The sequence below is a fragment of the Microdochium trichocladiopsis genome (genome assembly GCF_020744255.1).
Source record: "Microdochium trichocladiopsis strain MPI-CAGE-CH-0230 chromosome Unknown B0I36scaffold_5, whole genome shotgun sequence".
Classification (NCBI taxonomy): domain Eukaryota; kingdom Fungi; phylum Ascomycota; class Sordariomycetes; order Xylariales; family Microdochiaceae; genus Microdochium; species Microdochium trichocladiopsis.
The window spans coordinates 432,885-452,647 of record NW_025763548.1 but is presented as its reverse complement, the minus strand read 5'-3'; the positions used below and the strand labels follow the sequence as shown (position 1 = coordinate 452,647).

Sequence of the window (19,763 nt, the reverse complement as noted above, 5' to 3'; positions counted from 1 at the left end):
GCCGAGCTCTTGAGCTCACATCGCAGATATCTCTCCACGTTACCGCCGCCACCACCACCACCGCCAAGATTTCAACCAAAGGCGTAGCTGCCCCAGCGCGAGACCGCCCTCCACTTGCCCTCGGTCTTGGCCATGGCGTCAGCCCGCCGGTCCCTGTCGGCGAGGGCCTCCTCGGCGCTGATGCCGATGTGGAAGCCGGGGGCCTGCTCGGCGCGCTCGACGCGCAGCCAGCCTTTGTAACCCGTGAGGACGTCGGCAGTCACAGTCACAGTTGCTGGTGCTGGTGCGGTTACCCCTGCGGCCGAAGCATGTCCTCCCCGTGGAGCAGCACTGTGAGGAGCGGTGCGCGCCCCAGACAGGCCGCTGGACCCGATGACAATGGTGCCCCACCACTCGCGGTCGCGGCTCGCGTGGTCGCCGTACAGCATGAAGTCGGCCGCGGCGGCGATGGCGGCGCGGACCTGGCTGTGCGGAGGGCGGTAGATGTAGACGTGGCGGAGGTCGGAGGGGGTTGCTGGGTAGTAGTAGCAGTCGCCGTCGTCGTTTTGGGGTGTTGCATCAGGATCATTACCGGCATCAGGATCATTGCTATGTTCATTGGCGGTACTGCTTTCGGTAGTGGTCGTCGTGGTCTTGCAGCGAACAAGGCGGGTCACGTCGAACCGACATTCTGCATCGACGATGACGACCGTGTAACCGCAGTGACGCTTTGGTTTCGGGCCATGTTGATGAGCTGGGGAGGAGGAGGGTGGTGTCGAGATGAGGACCGAGACGAGGTGGTAGATCAGTGGAAGGTACCGGCCGCTTACAGACAGGACCGGGGGAGGCGCGGACTGGGTGGCTTTCTGATGGCGTGATATCAGAGCCTGAAGTGCTGGGAAGGGGATTTGTGGCTGGGATGAGAGTATGGGCTGCTGGTGTGCGCCATGTTGTGTGGTTGTGGTGGTCGGACGGGAAGTTGATGACGGATTGGTGTCGACGGCGGGAGCTGTCTCTGCCCTAAGCTGTGTCCTGATCGTCTGGAGAAGCTGTATTGATGGCGCCGTCAGCAGTTGTCGGGATAACCAGAGCAATGTCGCAAAGTGAAGAGAAAGCTTGGTGTCGTGCCTGGATCACGACTACAAGCTTTATGCATCGCCGTGTAAGTGGTGTGGACACTTGCCTGAACACACACAGGCGACACAAGAAAACTGGGTCACCTGCAGCGACGACGTTCCGTCTCTCCAAGCTCACCATCTTCAACTTCCAGCGGCACGACCAAAAACAGAACCAAATAAAACCACAAGAACCCACCTCTTCCAGACTCTCCTCCTCAATCTCGGCCAGCAGCCTCGCCCCAACGTGTCTCGCAGCGGCCGGCTCCATTGCTGGCTGGACACTGAAAACCCCAGCGAAACCCAGCTCATTCGTCGCCACCAGGCGGATCCAAGAGCTCACTCAGTCATCCGCAAGACCACACGCGGAAGTTCCTGACCAGATCAAACCCATAGACAGGGAGGGCAAGGCAGGAGATGGCACCACCCTGCGCCGTCTTCCCGGCCGCAGACCTGCCCGACGCGATCCAGCTGGACCAGGGCAAGCGGCGCAAGCCGGCGCCCGGCTCGGCAGGTCACAAGATCGACCTGTCGGCCTGCGAGCTGCTCTCGATGGTGCAGTACGACTGCCAGGTAGAAAGACCCCAGGATCGGCAGGAGACGGTCAAGTGCTGGCCCGTGCAGCGATGGTTCCGACGGTACGTGTTTTCTGTTCTTCTTGCTGCTGCGGTTAGGTGCTGGGTGGTGGGATGTGATGTTGGCTGGGGAGCAGTAGTCTGTGGTCGATTGGCCCTGTGTGAGCTTCCCGAGGGGGGGGTCCTTTGATTTGGCCGTTTCACAAGGGCACTGCTAATATGTGTGTTTCTTTCCGGCGGACAGCTGCGCAGATCAGAAAGGCAGTTTCGTGGTCGAGACGACGGCGTGGGAAGACAAGAAGAACGCCCATGCTTGAATGTTTGCGGATGGATGATGCAAGGTGGGGCTGAGCTCCGCGCAGCGCTCACCAGCGAGGGACAGAATGGCTACCAGCACTAGACGGCGTTCGGCGTTCGACAATCACAACTTATATGAAAACAGGTCGCGAGGACCAGAGACATGTGATTGGGCGTTTATATTATCTTTTATTGGTCACTGCATCTTTCGTTCCTGACCCTGTTGTCTTCCTTGATTTGAGGGAACACAGCCATGATGATCGGGTCAAGGTAGCATTTCAAGAATTCGGTCGGCAACATTCACACCATGAATGTGTAATTGCTACGGCAGTGCCTGACGTGCAGGCGAGAACTCTGCGGACCATACACAACAAATGCGGAACTCGGAGAGTCTCGGGAAGGACGAAGATGGGAAATGATCGAATCCAAAGCCCAACTAGACAAAGCCGCCTGGGGAGTCACAAGGGTTCAAGCGGCAGCTAGACCAATTGATCGGAGTGTAGAGCAACGCATTAGTCACTCATCCGATGCCTTCGAATACACGTGTCTCCCTTTCGCGCGCCGAACAGCCAATGCTCATTAGACTAGACTCAGCAGACCACGACACCAGACTCGGTGTGAAGTCTAGCCAGCTAGACCGAGGCTTGGCGTCGTGCTCAGTTCTCACTGTCAGGAGGCAGGCACCGTGTCGTATATCCGGGTAAGGCATGAGAGCCGAAGATGAAGTAGCATTGTCCAAACGGGCCATATCACAAAGCACGGCGAATAGGGTCAGTCGTGCTCATTGGCTCTTGGCAACCCCCAATTTCGCGTTGGTGGTCTCCAGACACCGTTCATCGCCCTTCCCTCGCGGCGCATAGCAATGTCACAGCACAAGTCCTTTGCTCGGATCGACATTCTGGAACCGAGATAATGAAATTTGTTTTGTCTTGTCCTGGATATATGCTAACCCGCGGAGGCCGGGTGGCGTAGCCTCTACAGCCGTCGTCATCGTCGTCTAAACTGGAATACGCATCCCTACTTGCGGCAATGCTTGTTGTCCTCCTTGGGGTTGTAGTATCGAATCCTCCCAGATTAACCAGACTTGGCGGCACGCTCGGACTCGAGCTGCTGGTAGAAGTTGTCGCGGGCGTGCGTGCGGGGCATGTGGTAGCCGTACCTGTACCCGAAGGAAGCGCTGCGTTAGTTTCATCGTGATCGAGACTTGCGGGATGCAAGGTCGCTTGTTGGGACCGGGCTGCTGGGATAGCAATGCTGTGGATGATAGTCCGACCGAGTCATGTGGGGGTTTCGTACCAGAAGGCGCTGCCCATGACGGTTCCAAGACCTGTAAAGCGAAGCTGTTAGCAAGTGTCCGCCCATGTGTGAACCGAAGCGGCAGGGTCGAGCGTACCGAGAGCGATGGAGAGGTCAGTGACCAGGCCCCGACGGAGCATCTGCAGCATCGTACGTTAGTCGGGGTGTCCCAAAAGGTCGGAGTCTGCCACGCCGGGTTCGGGCGGCGCGGGCCGTGAGTCGCAGGGAGGGCGTACACCAGTGATGGGCTTGACGGCCATTGTGTCTGTGGCGGTTGGCGAGGGGTTCGCGGAGGCGGGCGGCGGGAGATGAGGCGGGTTGGTGATGTGAAGACAGACAGACAGTGGTGCGTGCAGGAGGCTGCTGCCGGAAGGTCTGACGATATTATCGCGCTCGGCAAAGCTCCAGTCGGGCCAATGGCTGTCGTGATTGGCTGAGCTCCAGGGAGCCGTGGGTTCGCCTGGGAAGCTGGCGGACAGGCCTTCTGCTATGCTGGTGCAGCTGCCGCCTACCCTGCATCCCACCACCGGCTGGCATTCAGCACGTACTAAGGTGCTGTGGCGCAGCACATGGTCTCCAGCCACAGCCAAGTCCATGTCAAGTCGTTCCTGCTACAGGGCCTGCGGAGTCCAGACAGGGCACTTGGACGCTACCTACCACAGTGGACCCCTGCCTGCCATTCAACGACTGCTTGGAGATTTTCGACGAGGGTATCGTGCAGTGCATTGCGGCGTCATCTCGAGCTCTCCACAGACACAACACAGCACGAAACTTGCAAACGCCTCGAGCTGCTGTCGCCATGAGTCTGCACCTGCCCCTCCGGAGGGCCACCGGCTCCGGTATGCAGTCCTTTGTGCCATTGCACCCGCCCCAGGCTCAGTACATTGGCGAACATAGCTAACGCTTTCATCGTCTGCAGTCCGGTCCGCTTCGTCTCAGCTCCTCTCGACGACACAGCGCCGCTCCTTCCTGGGGCTCTGGGGCTCAAAATCAACGCCGGGCACGTCCGCCCTCGACAAGGCCATCAGCGAGAAGCAGCAAGAGGCCAAGGCCATGGAGCGCCTGCGCAACACCCAGCAGGGCCAGTCCATCTTCGACGGCGAGCCTGCCGCCGACGGCAGCAGCAAGCAGAAGGCCGGTCCCCCGGCGGCCTTGGATGGGCAAGGCTACGCCCCCGAGGCGAGCACCCTCAAGGAGCACCTGGCGCGCGCGGTCGATCCCGACCCGCGGTGGCGCATTCGGTATCAGAAGCGCAAAGTCATGCAGATGATCCGTAACGGCCGCGAGCCCACGCGTGAGGAGCTCATCCGCCAGCGCGAGCGGCAGGTCGTGTCTCACTCGCCGCCGGTGCCGACGAGCACCAAGAAGCTCACGATGCTTGCGCGCCAGATCGTCGGCAAGACGGTCGACGAAGCCATTGTGCAGATGAAGTTCAGCAAGAAGAAGGCGGCCCGCGAGGTCAAGTACGAGCTCGAGAGGGCGCGCGACCTGGCCATTGTGCAGCGCGGCATGGGGCTCGGCAAGCACACTGGCGAGATTCTTGAGAAGCCAAAGAAGATCAAGACCAAGGAGGGGCGGATCATCGAGGTGTCAGACCCCACGAGGCTATACGTGGACGAGTCCTGGGTTGGCAAGGGTCCGTGGAGAGGCATGCGGATACAGTACCACGCCAGATCACGCATGTCGGCCATGTGGCGGCCAACGACGAGTAAGTTTGAGCATCCTTTACTCTTGACTTTGTGGCTTCGCAGCGGAAGACTAACGTGGCTGGCATTACAGGACTGGCTATTGTCCTCAAGGAAGAGAAGACGAGGATACGGCAGCATGAAGAGCGGGTTGAGAAGCAGGCAAAGGCCAAGCCCTGGGTCCATCTTCCCAACCGCCCTGTCACAGCACAGAGGCCGTACTACACGTGGTAGGGTTCCTGTGAAGGTGACGGCAGCGTTTCATGCGATCATGTTGCCGAGCAGCACAGCCTATCGTTCGTGACGTGGATACGCCAAAAGGGATCCTCAAAAGCACTCCTGGCGTAGGGCTATGGTTCCTTGAATTGAAATGTGAAAGGGACAAGACTGCTCTGGCAGCATCAAATGTACATATAGAAACTTCATGTAACCACCACCACCACCAACATTGCACGAGACTTTGCACCTGTCCAAGTATAGGGGCATGCTCTAGACTACACAAATGTAACATATCTACAAGACGATGCTCGCCTGACCTGGTGAATTATGGACTCGAGGACAATGCCGACCTTTCCTCCCCGTTTCCAATAAACAACTATCGGAAACCGCGGGCACCAATCATCTGCATAACTTGGCATCATTACGATAAGTCAGAAAACTAGACTTCAATGGTCACCTGCCAATTGTCTAACCCAGTGGACCAAAGCAAAACAATAACCACCATCATCAGTATTCACATTAGCTTGGCGGACAGTCCAGACCCATTCCTTCTGGGCACTACAGCAAGGGCACAAAACCCTCAAACGACTTTTTATTTTGGCCCCTGAAACTCGCGCTCCCGCCCCCCGACACCCCGGAGGGCATCGAAACTGTGCGACTCGCAGAGCCCTTGTGAAGCCTTCATGCGCACACCGCGGACTTGTCACACCCAGTTTGGACTCAACCCGTGCTTCACACATATGAGCAAGCATCTCTCTGTCTTTCTCTCTGTCTTTCTCTCTGTCTTTCTCTCTGTCTTTCTCTTTAAAACACCCCCCCCCCCCCCCCAAAAAAAAAAAAAAAAAAAAAAAAAAAAAGAAAGAAAAAGGGGAGGACGTGTATTTTTTTCCTGAAGGTGTGTGAACATCCATTAAACCAAGATTATCTACGCCTAGATACCCTGGGTTACATACACGTACACACATACTCTCCTCCGCTTTACTGTCAAACCAATCCACGACCATCCCAAAAGAAGAAAAGGAATCACGTCGTCATCAATAACCCCAAACGGCCAGACCAACCGAGCCGAGCCAAGCCAAGCCAGAAATGAAGAAGAAGGGTACACACACACACACACACACACACACACACACACACACACCTACAAGTGGATGGGAAAAAGGCACAAAACCAAAACAAACGACCTTGGAAGCGCCGCCAATTTTGTCCGTCTTGATGGGTTGGGTTGATTGGCATTGGTTAGGGCCCGCTCGCATCAATACATGGTCCCCCTGGGCAGATGATCTACAAGATAAAACCCTGAGATTACCCCCCCCCCCCTCTTTGATATGAGTGTATGTGTGTGTGCGTGTCTCGGAGCAAGGCACACTGGGCAGTAAGCAGGCTTCTCGGTCGAAGCCCTTTTCATTACCTCGAAGCTCAAGTGAATATGCGATGACAGCCCAAGACACTTTCCAAGATCGGCAAAGGCCTTATCATCCACAACAGGTCACTCTACTTGCCCGCTCGACGAACAAGATCCAGGAGAGACTCAAACTTGAGTGCTACTATGCTCATATTCTTGTCATCTAGATCTATTCACAAACCCTGTTTGTCCCGCTCATATGCTCATACGCTCAAGAAGTTGGTGTGAATATATACAGAGGAAATGATATCAAAATCATATAAAAAAAAGGCGCCGAGTATATGCAGATGCAGAGACATACGGAATGCGAGATTGCCGTTTTCATTTCCCCCTCTTCCTACCTCCTCGACCGCATGGACTGCAGCGGAGTAGCCATCATATCCTCCTCCTCCCCTTCGAGGAAGATCTCGTGGCCGCTTCCCTCGTAAATGAGTGTCGCAGCAGCACAGCCGATGAGCGACATGACCGCCACGCCCCACCAACTCGCGCCAACCATGCCCATCTCCAAGCTCCCGCCGTACCAAGCTCCACCAACGATCGGACCAACAGTCCGGAAACCTGCTGAGACGCTCTGGCCTAAGCCGTGAATCGTACCGAGGACGCTAGGATGCGGACTGCAGTTGTTGACCAAGATGATGCTGGCCGGGAGAGTGACTGTGCGGGCAAACACGTGGAAGCCAAGAACCAGGCAGATGAAGATCCAGACTATCGGTCCGGATACTGGCGCAGGGGCCTCGCTGTTGGAGGGCATGACTGCTAAATATGGAGCCAGGAAATAGGCGATCGGGAACAAGGCAAGGAACAGCTGGAAACCGCGCAAGGTGCCAAGACGGGCATGGATCTTGGGATACACAAACAACTGGAGGAACATGCCGAAGAAGCCGATAATGGAGGTGGCGAAACCGACACTTGATGCCGGAAAGCCAAGTCCACCGCTGAAGATAAATGGGAGCGAACGGTTGGCGACCTGCTCCGGAAGCGCGCGAGGCGTCGACAAGAACAATGACCAGATGTTCTGAAAGGCTCCAAGATGGAAGTCGTAGAATGCCCCCGTGATGAGGGTGAAGACGACATTCTTTGTCCAGATGCGGTCAAAAGGAAGCCTGCCGAAGCTTCGCTTGACCGGCTGACTACTCGCCGGCTTGTCTTCGTGGTGCGCGTCCACGGGGTTGGGGCCACTGCCATTCAGCCGCATGTATTCATCGTAGGAAGACTTTCCAAAAACCTTCTGCTTGATCCGGGATGCCAAAAGGAGGCCAAAGTCAGATTGGCCTCTCTTGGTTGGCAGCGTCTCTTCCAGTCCAAAGACGACTGCCCAGCCGGCAAGGGTAAGGAACAAAGCGTTGATCAGACTCGGTATCGCATATGGGAAGCGGCGGACCCATTCGTAGCCCATGATCGCATTCTCGCCAAAGATGCCCGGCAGATTCGCTGCAGGATCTGCCAACATGCCTCCCATGACTGTTGTTATGTACCATGTCAGTCGCAGCGGACCACTGACAGTTGTCCAAAAGTTTACTCACCTGGGCCGATGAAAGCGGCGACATTGAAGCTGATGGGCAGAATCAAAAAGGCACGAGACTGGTATTTACGCTCGACAGTTACCTCGGCGACCATGGTGCGACTGTTCTTCGGTCAGCGTATGATTTCTTCTTTCGGTGACATGCGTATCACTTACATGATGCCAACTGTCCCGTTGATCGACCCGCCAAACATGCGCCAGAACATACACCAGGCAAAGGTCGACGAGAAGGCATATCCCAAGCAGGAGATGGCCGTGCCGAATGTACCGATGATCAAGACCATCTTACGGCCACACCAGGTGGCATCGGCAGCCTTTCCCCACCACATGGCTGTGAGCACCTGGGCGCCCGTGAAGGCGCCTTGCAGCCATCCAGCCTGACTCGAGACTTCGGCGTCGGAGAGCTTCGGGTTGAGACTCTTGAGCTGGTAGAAGACAAAGGCCTGGAGCGAGGCGACCTGGAGGAAGTCGACGACGCGGGCGAGGAAGAGGATGAGGAGCTGGTCCTTGCGCGGCAGGGACATCCACGAGACCGGGCCCGCCTGTGGCTTCGGGGTAGGCTTTTCCCGAAGAGACTCGGAGTCATGGCTGTCATTGTCGGACGAGTCCTCGGGGGCTGGCGTGAGAGGCTCCTGGAGGAGGATCGATTTGGAGGGCTTGCGCACGTGGAGGGTCCGGGTATTGACGGGCTCTGCGCTCATGGTCTGGCTGGCGGCTCGCCGATGGCGGTTGTGGTTGCGGTCCATGGCGGAGGAGGGAGCGGCCACAGGCCACGCGGCAGGATGCCTTTATGGACGTAGGGAGGAATGGGAATCCGGGGCGCAAAGTCTAAAACGGAGGAGGAGCCCTGGTGACGCGGATGCGTGGCAGCCGGAGGAGGGTGTGCTGCAGGCTTGGGAATACGGGCGTGGCACTGCCGGGACGTGGCGTGTCGTGCAGCCTGCTGGAACCGCTAGTCCACGTGCGTGCCTCCGCCAGGAACGGAGCTGTCTTGTTGAGCTTGAGCCTGGGGTCACGAAGGTTTCCCAAGGGCGCGGACGTGGGTGCGTGGGTGCGTGCCAAAGACAACCGTGGTTGCTCAATGCGGAACGAGGGGGCGGGCCTTGACGAGCCGGTGCGTGTATGTGTATGCCACGGGCAGCAAAGACTAAATAGGGACCCCGCGGGAGGGAACGTGCAGTCAGTCCAAGGACGGTGAGAGGACACTCTGTCAGAAACACCAAGGCCAGACCAGAGAGCGTCCAGAAGTGTGTCGTCCGTGGCTGTCAGCAACGGACCAGAGGGCAAGGGTAAAGAAAGTGTGGTGATTAAAGAGAAGTTGTCCCTGCATCGGAGAGCACACAGGTGCAGATCAGCGACCAGGAGTCTGCATGTGGCAGGAACAGCCCTGGAAATCGCTTGGACGTCTGTTGCGAGGAGGATGCTCCGGCTGTCGGATCTCCACGCGGCTGGGGGCTTGCTGGCACCAGCACCACCAGCTCCATTGGCTCACAACGCCGCGTGCCTGGCGGCCCCTGTGGCAGCGATATTCGTCCTGAGTCGTCCACTACAGGCCCCTGCTGGCCAGTCCCCGTGCTGCTCACCCCATCGCTCCAAGACGACGCGGCCGCCTATCGACATCCACGCCCCGACATGGCCACGGCCCGGTCCCACGCAGCCGTTCCATCTGCTGTCGTCATGCTGCTCAAACGGGCGGTCCCAGATAGAGTGCGCCTGTTTGTAGCTCGGCGCACGGAGCATGTGTGTATCAAGCCAAGTACCTGTACCATGGTACTATGTAGGACGTGTCAAGTTGGGGCAGTATGACAAGAGAGCCACTGTCATCCCGCTACGGCCCGTGGCCCGCACCCCATCGCGCATACAGGTCGCATTGACGAGGTGCTATGTACATGATGGTGCTACATGCCTCTTTCAGCGCGGCACCGACTCTGCTTTCCTTTTTGCACACGGCATTCCTGTGGCGTGCGCAGAAGCACGCTACTCACAGTTGGCAGCAACCGCCCCTGGCTCCGGCTGAGCCGCTAACCGCCAACCCTAGAACCCCTTCCAACATCAAAGGAGGAGAAGCGCCAACAGGCAGCAACCCCTACAAAAAAAAAAGGTCTCCAGTTGTCCAGCACAAGCACACACACACAAGACAATGCGTGCAGTGATTCCTTCGCCTGGTAGTTCGGCTCCCTCTGCCCGCAGTCGTGCGGTATCCGGGGAATGCAAGACTCGATATCTCGCCTGATGTGTTCCTGATTCCACCGTGTCAAGTCGAGATGGGCTTTGGAGGACAACGACAAGGCTGGGCCCTTGCCGCCGGCTGTCGGCGGTCTTGGCAATAGAAGAGCCGTCTCTTGGACAGCATCGACTTTGACCACAGCAACACCGACAGGGACACGCTCTGTCTGTACACAATCGAAAGCATACAATCATGGCCAAGACCCTAAGTGGACGTGGTGTCCATTCCAATATTAAGAGGGCCCTCTGACTGGGCGACTTGGACGGAGTAACCCGGCCCAACTCTTTAGCACAGAAGCCCCCTTTCCTGCACCCCCTGAAAAAGCCATACCGTCATCGGGCAAGGAATTTTGTCGCAATCGCGTCGCGCGAGCCAACAACGCCATGCACCTACCGAGTACACCGTATCAGCCCGACTCGCCAGGCATGATCCCTGGTGGAGCCAGTCGCAGAGGGTCGGCGATGTCAGTTCCGTGGTCCCGGCGCTAGCAGTTGGTCGTGGCCCGCCAAGGACAGCCGACGCAACGAGGCTCAGCCTCAAGAGGGGCTTTGAAGCAGAACCAAGCTGGCAGCGGAAGCGCCACGCGCCCATGCCAAAGTAAAATCCCAGGACGCGTGTGTGCTGGAGAACACCTCCTTGACGATACGAGTCTGCAGGAACAAATGAACATAGTGGCCAAACACCATGGCCATCCGTCAGCAGCTGACCACCACAAGTGCATAAACACCTTGCTCGCACAGGTGTCGTGTTCCTGGAGGCCAGCAGGACGCCAAGGACCAACCCCATGGTTGTGCCCCTGCAGGCGAGGCCGAGATAGCCTGTCCTCGCCTGTGGCCACAGGCGGTGCGGCTGCACGTCTTTGGAGCCGCCCGGGAATGCGGCAACGCAGGGCAACTCTGGTGGCCGTGGGTAGTGTAGCAATTAGAATCGCCCGCCAGGACAGTTGGCGCCGCGCTGCTGCCAGGGGCCTTGAAATCTTGTACACTATGCGGTGCCTTTCAAGGTTGCGTCTAATCTAATCCCCGAGGGCCACCCACACACATGACGAACCAACTGCGCGGCGGGCATCGCTTTGCTGCCAGCTAGGTTGATAGTGACCAAGCAGAGCGGGCCTCTGACAGCGCCGGGCCACACCCCAGTTTAGCAACCCAGAAAGATCAGCGCAGATCCAGGCCACACGTTCTTCCGCCAGATCACAACGCCAACGACAACCACCCAGCACGGCACCTGCATCCCTTGGTATTCCAGAGGTCAACGTCGACATTCCTGGTTTCCCCGGGTCCGAAACAGCCAGCACCCAGAATCCTCCTCCGAAGAGCGACCACCTTTGCTGTCGACTGTCTCTCGTTTTCTCCGGCCTCACCACCCCACGCACCAATCCACGGAGCGGCGGCACGATCTCGTCTAATGTCAACGACGTCGCGGTGCGACAACGAGCGCTGGTGGTAGTCCGGACTGGTCTTCCTGCCAATCATGAGGGGCCCGTCGCCATGGATCGCAGGGCTCGTTGCTAGCAGCGGTGTCGCCAGCGCTGCCGTGGTGTCACCCCCAGGGGGCCACGCATTCTACAACGACTATGGCTACGAAAAGGAGGCATACGGCATGCACCCCTACCAGGCCCACCGGACGCTTTCGCACGACGTCCCCAAGTTCAACATACTCCAGTCGAACGCCGAGTGTGCGACATCCATGTACACATTCCTCGCGCCTCGTGGCAAGCAGATGCTCACGCCACAAGCGACCATCTTTGACAGCGACGGCCGGCTGGTGTGGACCTCGGGGTACGAACGCCAGCAGCTCTACGACCTCAAGGTTCAGACCTACAAGGACGAAAAGTATCTGACCTTCTGGTCGGGCGACGACACGGTCGGCGGTCATGGCGCTGGCACAATACATATGGTAGGTGTCATGCGAGGCTTGCGGACGGCCTCGGTCTGTGCATCACCGTTTGCAACCAGTCAAACTAATGTGGTTTTGCACTTGACAGTTCGACAAGAATTACAAGGAGTTCAAAAAGATCCGAGCTGCCAATGGCAAGGATGCCGACTTGCACGACTTTGTAATAACGCCAGAAGGGACCGCCCTCATCACGATATACGCGAGACGAGATGTCGACTTGAGCCCCGTGGGTAAGACCTTTTCGGGCCCAGTATGGGATTGTTACATCCAAGAGATCGATATCGAGACGGGCGCGGCGATATTCGAGTGGAGTGCCCTCGACCACCTCAAGATATCCTCGGCAATGAACGAGATCGGCACGGATGGCGAGAACGATGTGCCTTGGGACTGGTTCCACATCAATAGCATTGACAAGGACAACAGGGGCAACTACCTCGTCTCGAGCCGCTTCCTGCAGGCGCTTGTGTACATTGATGGGGGCAACGGCGACGTCCTGTGGATCATGGGCGGCAAGGACAACATGTTTATCGACCGCTCGGGAGGCAATGCTACCAACTTTGCCTACCAGCACGATGCGCGTTGGGCCGACGACTATACCGCCATCACCCTGTTCGACAATGCGGTGGACGACATGCACCTCGAGCGGGCCCTGACTCGTGGGCTCAAGATTCGTGTCGACCAAACTACACTGTCGGCGGAAATCGTGGCGGAATACTTCAACCCCCGCAAGATCATTGGCAAGTCGCAAGGATCGTACCAGACCTTGCCCAACGGCCACGTCTTGCTAGGCTATGGCGACTCGGCAGCGTTCACCGAGTATGCCGCAGACGGCACCGTGCTTTGCGACGTGCATTTTGCGCCCGAGTCGCGATATACCTTTTCAGACGTCATGTCGTACCGGGTGCACAAGTATGAGTGGCACGGCTGGCCACTGACGCTACCGGTGTCGATCCTGGACCAGAGCGAAGATCGCGAGTGGAAGGTCTATGTGAGCTGGAACGGCGCGACCGAGATCAAGGAATGGATTCTCGAGGGTGCCAAAGACCTCACGTGGACCAACGAGACGGGTCAAATCGTCGACACAACCGAGTGGAAGAAGCTGACGACCAAGACCAAGGTCGACTTTGAGACAGCCATCGACCTTCAATATCACTACCCGGCGTGGCTGCGGGTTGTGGCCAAGGATGCGGGCGGCAACGTGCTTGGCGTCGGAGAGTCTCTGAACGGCACGGCCTTTGGCCAGGTAAGTCTCCATGACTGATTTACTTTTGAAGCCGGTGCAACGACTTTCTTGTGCGGCTTGTTCGGCGATGGATCTTCATTCCCCCACCTCTTCGGCACCCCTGCGGGCCCCGACATGACATGATGCAAGTGCATCTGTGCTTTACCGGCGATCGCCACGATCGACATGCACTTCGGCAATGGGTCAAAGCACATCCGTCGTATACTCTGCTCACTCATTGCATCCGCCGCGGCCGCCCCCAATGTTTTGTTACGTTTAGAGACCTCTTTCGCTGACACCTGCGCCAAATAGCCATGGTCTCGCAACAGGCCTCCAATCAACGAGGAGCAGGACTGGATGATGCGCATGCTCGTCTACTTCTGCGGTGCCCTCAGCCTGGGCATGGCAGGGTACATGATGAAGTCAATATGGCGTTCGACGCCTTCGCTGCGGCGGCGGATGGCATTTCGGTGAAGCAGCCGCAGCAATGGAACGAAAGAAAGAAGAAGGAAATAAAGAAATAAAAATATCGCATGAATCACAGGAAAAGGAGAGCCAAGATGGCAGTTAGGATATCCCCTTTGGTTGGACATCACAAAAAACGCGGTTTGCATCACCGACTAGTTTCTTTATACTGGTTTAGAAGGAAGGGGGGGAAACAGGCACATATGCAGCAGCGGCATGGCGTAAGCGGGTTTGGGCTCCTTTTTTTCATTCTGTTGTTTATTTTCTTTTACATATCAGAGGTACATCTAATGACCAGTATTTACACACACACACACGCACTTATACACACACACGTCCGCATCCTGTATCTGTTCGGAGTTTGGCAAACTTTCAAGACCGAGGCACTACTATGGTACGTACAACGTACTTTCTACAAGCGTGCGTGCGGCTGGGCTGGGCCAAGGAACGCGCACTGCACTGTTCAGGGGGGAGCACAAACCCCACAGCGAATAGGGACCAACCTGGAATGGAAGGGCAGCCGAGAGCCGCTGCTGCTGCGGCCGTTAGTCGTGCGTGGCGTCGTGCATGCACGCCAGCACGCACGCACGCAATGCCATGTGAAGTGGTGGGGCTCCGAGCAGCAAGACGGGCGAGGAGAAAAGAAGGGGAAAAAAAGAAAACAAGACTAGACGGAACAGCGGGGGGGGGGGGGGGCCTGAAAGACCAAGCCTTGGGGGCCAATTGTGGCAGGGGCCAGGGGGCCGGGGACTATCTTTGAAAAGCACGCTAGCTAACTAGGTGCGGCTTGAGTATTATGTTGCAATCCACGCGTGGCGTGTTGTAATTTCCGCGGGGCCGCGCCGCGAACCCGCCCGGCCGCCCGCCCGTGCTGGTTGACCTTTCCGCTCTTTTCATCATCTTTGGGAAGTCAATTCCGTCCGCTCACCTTCTTCGCCTAACGCTAGCGTGGCTTACGACGCGTGGGCTATGCGCTGTGATTTAGTGGTATCCGACGGCTGGTGCAGTTCGCTTTGTGGTCTGTCTGTCTGTCAATCGGCTAGCTAGAAAGCTGGTGCGCCCACGGCGGGCTCGCAGAATGACAGATTTGGGCCAGTATCAGATCTGGGCCAGTGTCCCCCGGCGGATTCAATTAATCAAAATAGTGTTTTAAGGTTGAACGGGCCATGACTGGATTGCCAGTGAATTGACATGGCATGCAGGTTAATTATGGTTATGCTTAGTTTTTAGAATGGGAAGGTGTGTCTTGAAATTGTGCCGATTGATCCGAGGTCCTTCAATTGACTCGCACGTCCACCGGGGGTCGTTAATTAGCCTGAAATAGCGACAACACCTGGGATGCACAAAAATGTCGTAGGTAGTAGTAGGAGACGTGGTCATTGTGCCCTTATCAGACCAGACCGTTGCTCAGTCTCACGGCAGCCATGCTCAATGTCAACCTTTTCAACTGTCGCTGGGGTTTTCTCCCCCGGAAGTGCATGCCCCCCCCCCAGGGTCGGTGCTTCTCCGCGCGTCATAGCATATATATACAGGGAGTCGTGGGTATTGGTGCGGCATGACACGTCGTATACGGGGGCTTCCGTGGAGCGTCCGATGTGGCAGCCCCTTGGAGTATCCAGGGCTGGGATACAGGGCCTGGTCTGGTCAATCTGCCAGCTTGCACTGCATGCTTCCTTGATGGGAGTGCAGCGCAGTGACAGCCTGGAATACTCGCTCGGAAAAGAGTCGAGGCTGGGTCCTTGTAGGCTGAGTGCCACGCGTCTTGCTTGAACCACGAGCATTTACATTGTTCTGGTATTAAATGTGCATGCAAGTCTGGTTCAGGGCCTATCCCTGTTTCGGGCGTGGCTTTGCGCCCGCGGAAGAAAGCCCCCGAGGATTCTTTGGATTATACGGGAAAAAGGAATCTATTTTGCAGGTGTGCAGGCAACCGACTTGTGTGCCCGGCTCATGCGATATTGGCTCTGCTTCAATGTCCAACAACATCATCACCATCGCCTTCATCAAGGGTGGCCCGCATTTGAGCACAGCACACTTCAGTGGATTCGGTGCCCAGCAAACGCTGTGGACCACAAGATGACGAACGACAACCTCATTACCTGCGATGTGCAGCACGTGCAAGATTGCCAGCTACAGAAACGTGTGATTTGACTACTACCCCCATACTGGCCACCCGAACCCGCCCGTCTGCCAGGACACGCAAGCAATTCGTGTATCAGCATCACCATCATGCTTTTTGGCGATCATAACTCGCCCCCCTCCCCGGTCCAGAGTCCATGCGGCTCAGACATGTCTAGGTAGCTCGGGGAGGCGACGCGCGTACACACACACAAAGTACAACACACGTACGTAGTCTCCTCCATCGTCCCCCACCACCTCTCCTTCCCCTTCAACCTTGGGCCCCCGCCTGCCTCAAATCGTCATGGTATTCCAATATGGGGTTCTTATCTCCCGCGCGGCGGAGGGTCGGGGATATTATTCTATCCACTCTGCCCACGCGGCCGGCGGGCAATGTGGACTTGCGGGTCGTTGCATGCGCTGATGACGCACCGGTTTCAGGATCTATGTACTCTAAACCTTACCTTACTTTTATGTACGCCTAAGTACGTATGTTACCCGGCCCGGTCTGATCTGGCATTTTGACTATTCCATTGGTGGCCGGCAGTTTTGCACATGGGTTTGCAAGCATCAGACCAAGGATCGCCGTGGCTGTTACATTTGATGGGGGCATCAATTATTGCATCGGCCCCCACCAATCCCGCCCCCGACCACGTCACGTTCGAAAAGCTGATGGCTCCTGCTGCTGCTCCTTTCCAAGTGAAAACCCGGGCAAGAAGCTTGTCCTTGGAAATTCGGGAAATATGTACGACGAGTGGGACTTGCGGCTCCGCTCGCCGCTCCACACGAACCAGCATGTACTGTAAAATCCGTTCCTGCCAAGGGGCGTGCCAAATTACATGCCTTTTGTCGGTGAGCGAGGCATTGGCCACTACAGGAGAGCGAGAGGTAACGACGTCATTGAGACAGCTCGTCCGTGAGTCTACCATTTGCCGAGGGTCTGATGATTGAACCGGATGCTGCGATACACCAATATGGAAGACGCTGGCGTGGTTGGATGTGGGATGTACTAAGTGTGTTGCTTGTCTAGAGCCTCAGTGATGCCAGTGCGGCATGAGAATGTGCAACGAAAGATATTGCAAGTGCTTCGCTTGGCCATGTTTTCTCACAATCAGAAGATCACTTGGAGTGTGCTGTTTTTGTTGTAGCTCATACTATCATTCCAACATGCTATTTCTGGCCATCTAGATTCGAGCTAACAAAAACGAGTCTTGTGCCTGCAAGCAGTAGAGAAGACGAGATTCGACACTTGGATCTCTCCAAAAAAGTGCCAATGCACCACACCATATATATATATATACCCATGATATAAAGAAGAAACCGACCAACATTAAGCTTGATGAACCCCCAGAACGCCGACCCTAAACCGATGTGATTTTCCGTGAAACCCAAGTTGAACAACTCTTTTGCCGCATTGTTCCAGCAGGCAAAAAATGAAAACCCCAACAATGCTGGCCCCGCGTCTTTTTACTTGATGTACTTCTCAAAGACGTAGTGGGCCGAGTAGACGGCCACGCCGACCATGGCAGACACGTGCACCCACCGGAGGGCGACGTTGTACATCTGGTTGCGGTTGCGGCGGCGGGAGCGGGCGACAAAGTCGCGGTTGTCGTTGACGTTGGGGAATTTCGAGTCGTAGGGGACGGGCTCGCCGAGGAACTCGCAGAGGGGCTCCCAGCCCTCCTTGACCTGGAACTCGAGCAGGCGCTCCTTGGGGACCAGGGCGCGGACCTCCTCGTAGTGGCGGGTGTAGATCTCCTTGCCCTTGTTGACAAAGTCGCCCTCGAAGAAGCAGTCAAAGAACTTCTGGAGCATGGGCTGGTACATGCTGGCGGCCCAGGAGAAGTTGGCGAGGGCCTTGAGCTCGGGGTCGGTGACGCGCCAGTAGACGGTGCGCATGGTCGAGGCGTGCCACGAGTCGACGTCGCGGTTGGTGAGGACAACCTTGGCGTCCGGGTAGGCCTCGATGAGCTCCTTGGCAAAGGCGATGGCGGGCCAGTCGCAGACGGCCTGGCAGTTGCCGAGCAGCTTGTCCCAGTCCTTGCGGGTGAACTCGCCAACGCCGTCGTACTTTGCGCGGAGGGCATCCATCCAGAGAAGGGCGTCGGGCGGGTTCTCAATGGAGCAGGACATCATGTGGTAGGTGTCGACGTAGCCGAGCTGTTGCATGGCGGCGCGCATGGCTGTTGTGTGTGTGTGTGGTCAGTATGTCGGTGGTTTCATACAAGTCGGAGGGTGGCACTCGACTTACAGGCAGTTCCGGTGCGGCCAAGGCCGAGGATGAGGACCTTCATGGGGACCTTGCGGGTGCATTCTCTGCGGTCAAAGTCGGTGTCGGCTGTGAAGATGTCGGTGATGGGCTTGCGCGAGTAGCGCTCGGCATAGGTCTGGGGGACGGCCATTGTGAAGGGTGAGGTATTGGTATTGGATTATGGGCACAAAGATGTCGTTTCTTGGGCGACAGGCTGGCTGTGTGCGCGAGGGGGGGGGGGGTTTGCGAAGGAGTGACAGAGGTGGTTGAGAGCTTGTGTGGTTGCTGAAAACGAGAGGAGGCTGCCGGGACAAGTTGGATGACCGGAGCAGTAACAAGAGGGCGATACGAAAGGCGAAGGCGAGTGGGTGGTAGAGTCGAAAGGCGGGTGCGAGGACGAGGAGTTCTGGGGAGGAGGCCTTCAAGAATGAAATAATACGCCGCCTCCCATCGTACAGGCGGACGGACGGGGGGTGGGAAAGGAGGCGCTGAGCCTGGTGGAGCAGTGCAAGTGGTGGCAGGGGGCAGGGTGCCTCGAGTGCAGTGGTGTGGTCGTGTCTGTTTTCGTCACCCTCCTGCTCGCGTGTGCCTGCATTAGCGCTCGCGCCGGTGGTGGCAGGGAGGGAAGGAGATGATGCCTGAGGTGCTCCCGCTTCGGTGCATGGCAGCACTCCCACGCACCCACTCGCTCCCGGCACTCCCACGCCACGTTGCGACAGGCGACTCTCGGATGGCATGGCCACCCAGCCAGCCCTGTCGCGCTCCACCCCGTCGTCTCCTCATTACAGCGTGGCTGATGCGTTTCAGCAGCTCGTTCGTTGCCGATTGACATCTCGAGTCCCGACAATCACGGCGCGCAACATGGACGTGTCTCCAGTGCGGGCCTGCTCGTCGTCATCACCGGCTCCATGGAGGCCGATCTCTCAGAGACAACAGCAAGGATACCAACTCATGCAGTGCTCTGAGCGCCGCCTAAGCCGGTTTCCAGTCGTCGCAGATCTGAAGATCCTGGTGGCTGACGCATAGACAATCCGGTCCGCCGGGGATCGCTCCCGAGCACTCCCTATCCAGTGGCGGCCATGCTCGCAAGCACCTGCACGCCCGACCCCAACCTCTGGTGGCAATCTCCTGAAAATCTTGGACCGACTCCAACTCGCACGAGGTCGCTCTCGATGTTCTCTGGACATGAGCTTGATCGAGCCCCTTTCCCACTTCAGCGACAGCCGCAAGGCGGTCACACTGCGCCCGCTGAGTGGTTGGATCGCCTTCCCTCGCTTCGCACGTCCTGCCTGACAAGGTTGCGCCCGTTGGCCACGGACCAGTGTCAGATATACCTAGGCCAGCCCCTCTTCTCTAAGTACCTTAAGGTAGGTTCAAGGCGCTCTGTCCGTCCCGAAAGGTGATTTGGCAGCTGCGCGGGGCAGATCATCGTCGCTTGGAATGCAGCATTGCCTTTGGTCGTTATGCTTAATCGTGGTCGCTCGGAAG

The 19,763-nt window shown here is 57.2% G+C and overlaps 7 protein-coding genes across 7 annotated transcripts; 3 read left to right on the top strand and 4 right to left on the bottom strand.

Annotated features, from left to right (window-relative positions):
- Positions 1 to 9: 9 nt before the first annotated feature.
- On the bottom strand, positions 10 to 1,733 carry B0I36DRAFT_112980 (uncharacterized protein). The gene is made up of 2 exons (XM_046147911.1): positions 1,294 to 1,733; positions 10 to 1,028 (listed from the first exon to the last, which is right to left on the bottom strand). Exons 1-2 carry the CDS (start codon positions 1,363 to 1,365, stop codon positions 72 to 74), a joined length of 1,029 nt encoding a protein of 342 aa, XP_046012375.1. The 5' UTR covers positions 1,366 to 1,733; the 3' UTR covers positions 10 to 71.
- Positions 1,512 to 1,986, top strand: B0I36DRAFT_362522 (uncharacterized protein; the record flags this gene model as incomplete). The annotated part of the gene is made up of 2 exons (XM_046158671.1): positions 1,512 to 1,732; positions 1,914 to 1,986. 2 exons carry the CDS (start codon positions 1,512 to 1,514, stop codon positions 1,984 to 1,986), a joined length of 294 nt encoding a protein of 97 aa, XP_046012374.1.
- Positions 1,987 to 3,040: 1,054 nt separating this feature from the next.
- Positions 3,041 to 3,522, bottom strand: B0I36DRAFT_362521 (uncharacterized protein; the record flags this gene model as incomplete). The annotated part of the gene is made up of 4 exons (XM_046158670.1): positions 3,041 to 3,125; positions 3,263 to 3,293; positions 3,360 to 3,402; positions 3,499 to 3,522. The coding sequence occupies 4 exons, from the start codon at positions 3,520 to 3,522 to the stop codon at positions 3,041 to 3,043; spliced, it is 183 nt and encodes a 60-aa protein (XP_046012373.1).
- A 556-nt stretch (positions 3,523 to 4,078) lies between these two features.
- B0I36DRAFT_322267 (ribosomal protein L22/L17) lies at positions 4,079 to 5,469 on the top strand. Its single transcript, XM_046153827.1, has 2 exons — positions 4,079 to 4,970; positions 5,042 to 5,469. Exons 1-2 carry the CDS (start codon positions 4,316 to 4,318, stop codon positions 5,179 to 5,181), a joined length of 795 nt encoding a protein of 264 aa, XP_046012372.1. The 5' UTR covers positions 4,079 to 4,315; the 3' UTR covers positions 5,182 to 5,469.
- Positions 5,470 to 5,898: 429 nt separating this feature from the next.
- Positions 5,899 to 8,839, bottom strand: B0I36DRAFT_422131 (major facilitator superfamily domain-containing protein; the record flags this gene model as incomplete). The annotated part of the gene is made up of 5 exons (XM_046162202.1): positions 5,899 to 5,956; positions 6,913 to 8,032; positions 8,095 to 8,195; positions 8,250 to 8,725; positions 8,780 to 8,839. The coding sequence occupies 5 exons, from the start codon at positions 8,837 to 8,839 to the stop codon at positions 5,899 to 5,901; spliced, it is 1,815 nt and encodes a 604-aa protein (XP_046012371.1).
- Positions 8,840 to 11,793: 2,954 nt separating this feature from the next.
- On the top strand, positions 11,794 to 13,480 carry B0I36DRAFT_243005 (ASST-domain-containing protein; the record flags this gene model as incomplete). The annotated part of the gene is made up of 2 exons (XM_046149952.1): positions 11,794 to 12,219; positions 12,308 to 13,480. The coding sequence occupies 2 exons, from the start codon at positions 11,794 to 11,796 to the stop codon at positions 13,478 to 13,480; spliced, it is 1,599 nt and encodes a 532-aa protein (XP_046012370.1).
- Positions 13,481 to 17,491: 4,011 nt separating this feature from the next.
- B0I36DRAFT_348889 (P-loop containing nucleoside triphosphate hydrolase protein) lies at positions 17,492 to 18,426 on the bottom strand (the record flags this gene model as incomplete). Its single annotated transcript, XM_046156736.1, has 2 exons — positions 17,492 to 18,207; positions 18,276 to 18,426. 2 exons carry the CDS (start codon positions 18,424 to 18,426, stop codon positions 17,492 to 17,494), a joined length of 867 nt encoding a protein of 288 aa, XP_046012369.1.
- Positions 18,427 to 19,763: the final 1,337 nt, after the last annotated feature.

What these genes read in the sequence shown, in the direction of transcription:
- B0I36DRAFT_112980 (XM_046147911.1), bottom strand. Translation starts at nt 1,365, where the DNA reads ATGGAGCCGGCCGCTGCGAGACACGTTGGGGCGAGGCTGCTGGCCGAG. An exon ending in AGGAGGAGAGTCTGGAAGAG is followed by an intron (nt 1,029 to 1,293) that starts GTGGGTTCTTGT and finishes CCATCAATACAG; the next exon opens with CTTCTCCAGACGATCAGGAC.
- B0I36DRAFT_322267 (XM_046153827.1), top strand. Translation starts at nt 4,316, where the DNA reads ATGGAGCGCCTGCGCAACACCCAGCAGGGCCAGTCCATCTTCGACGGC. An exon ending in CATGTGGCGGCCAACGACGA is followed by an intron (nt 4,971 to 5,041) that starts GTAAGTTTGAGC and finishes CTGGCATTACAG; the next exon opens with GACTGGCTATTGTCCTCAAG.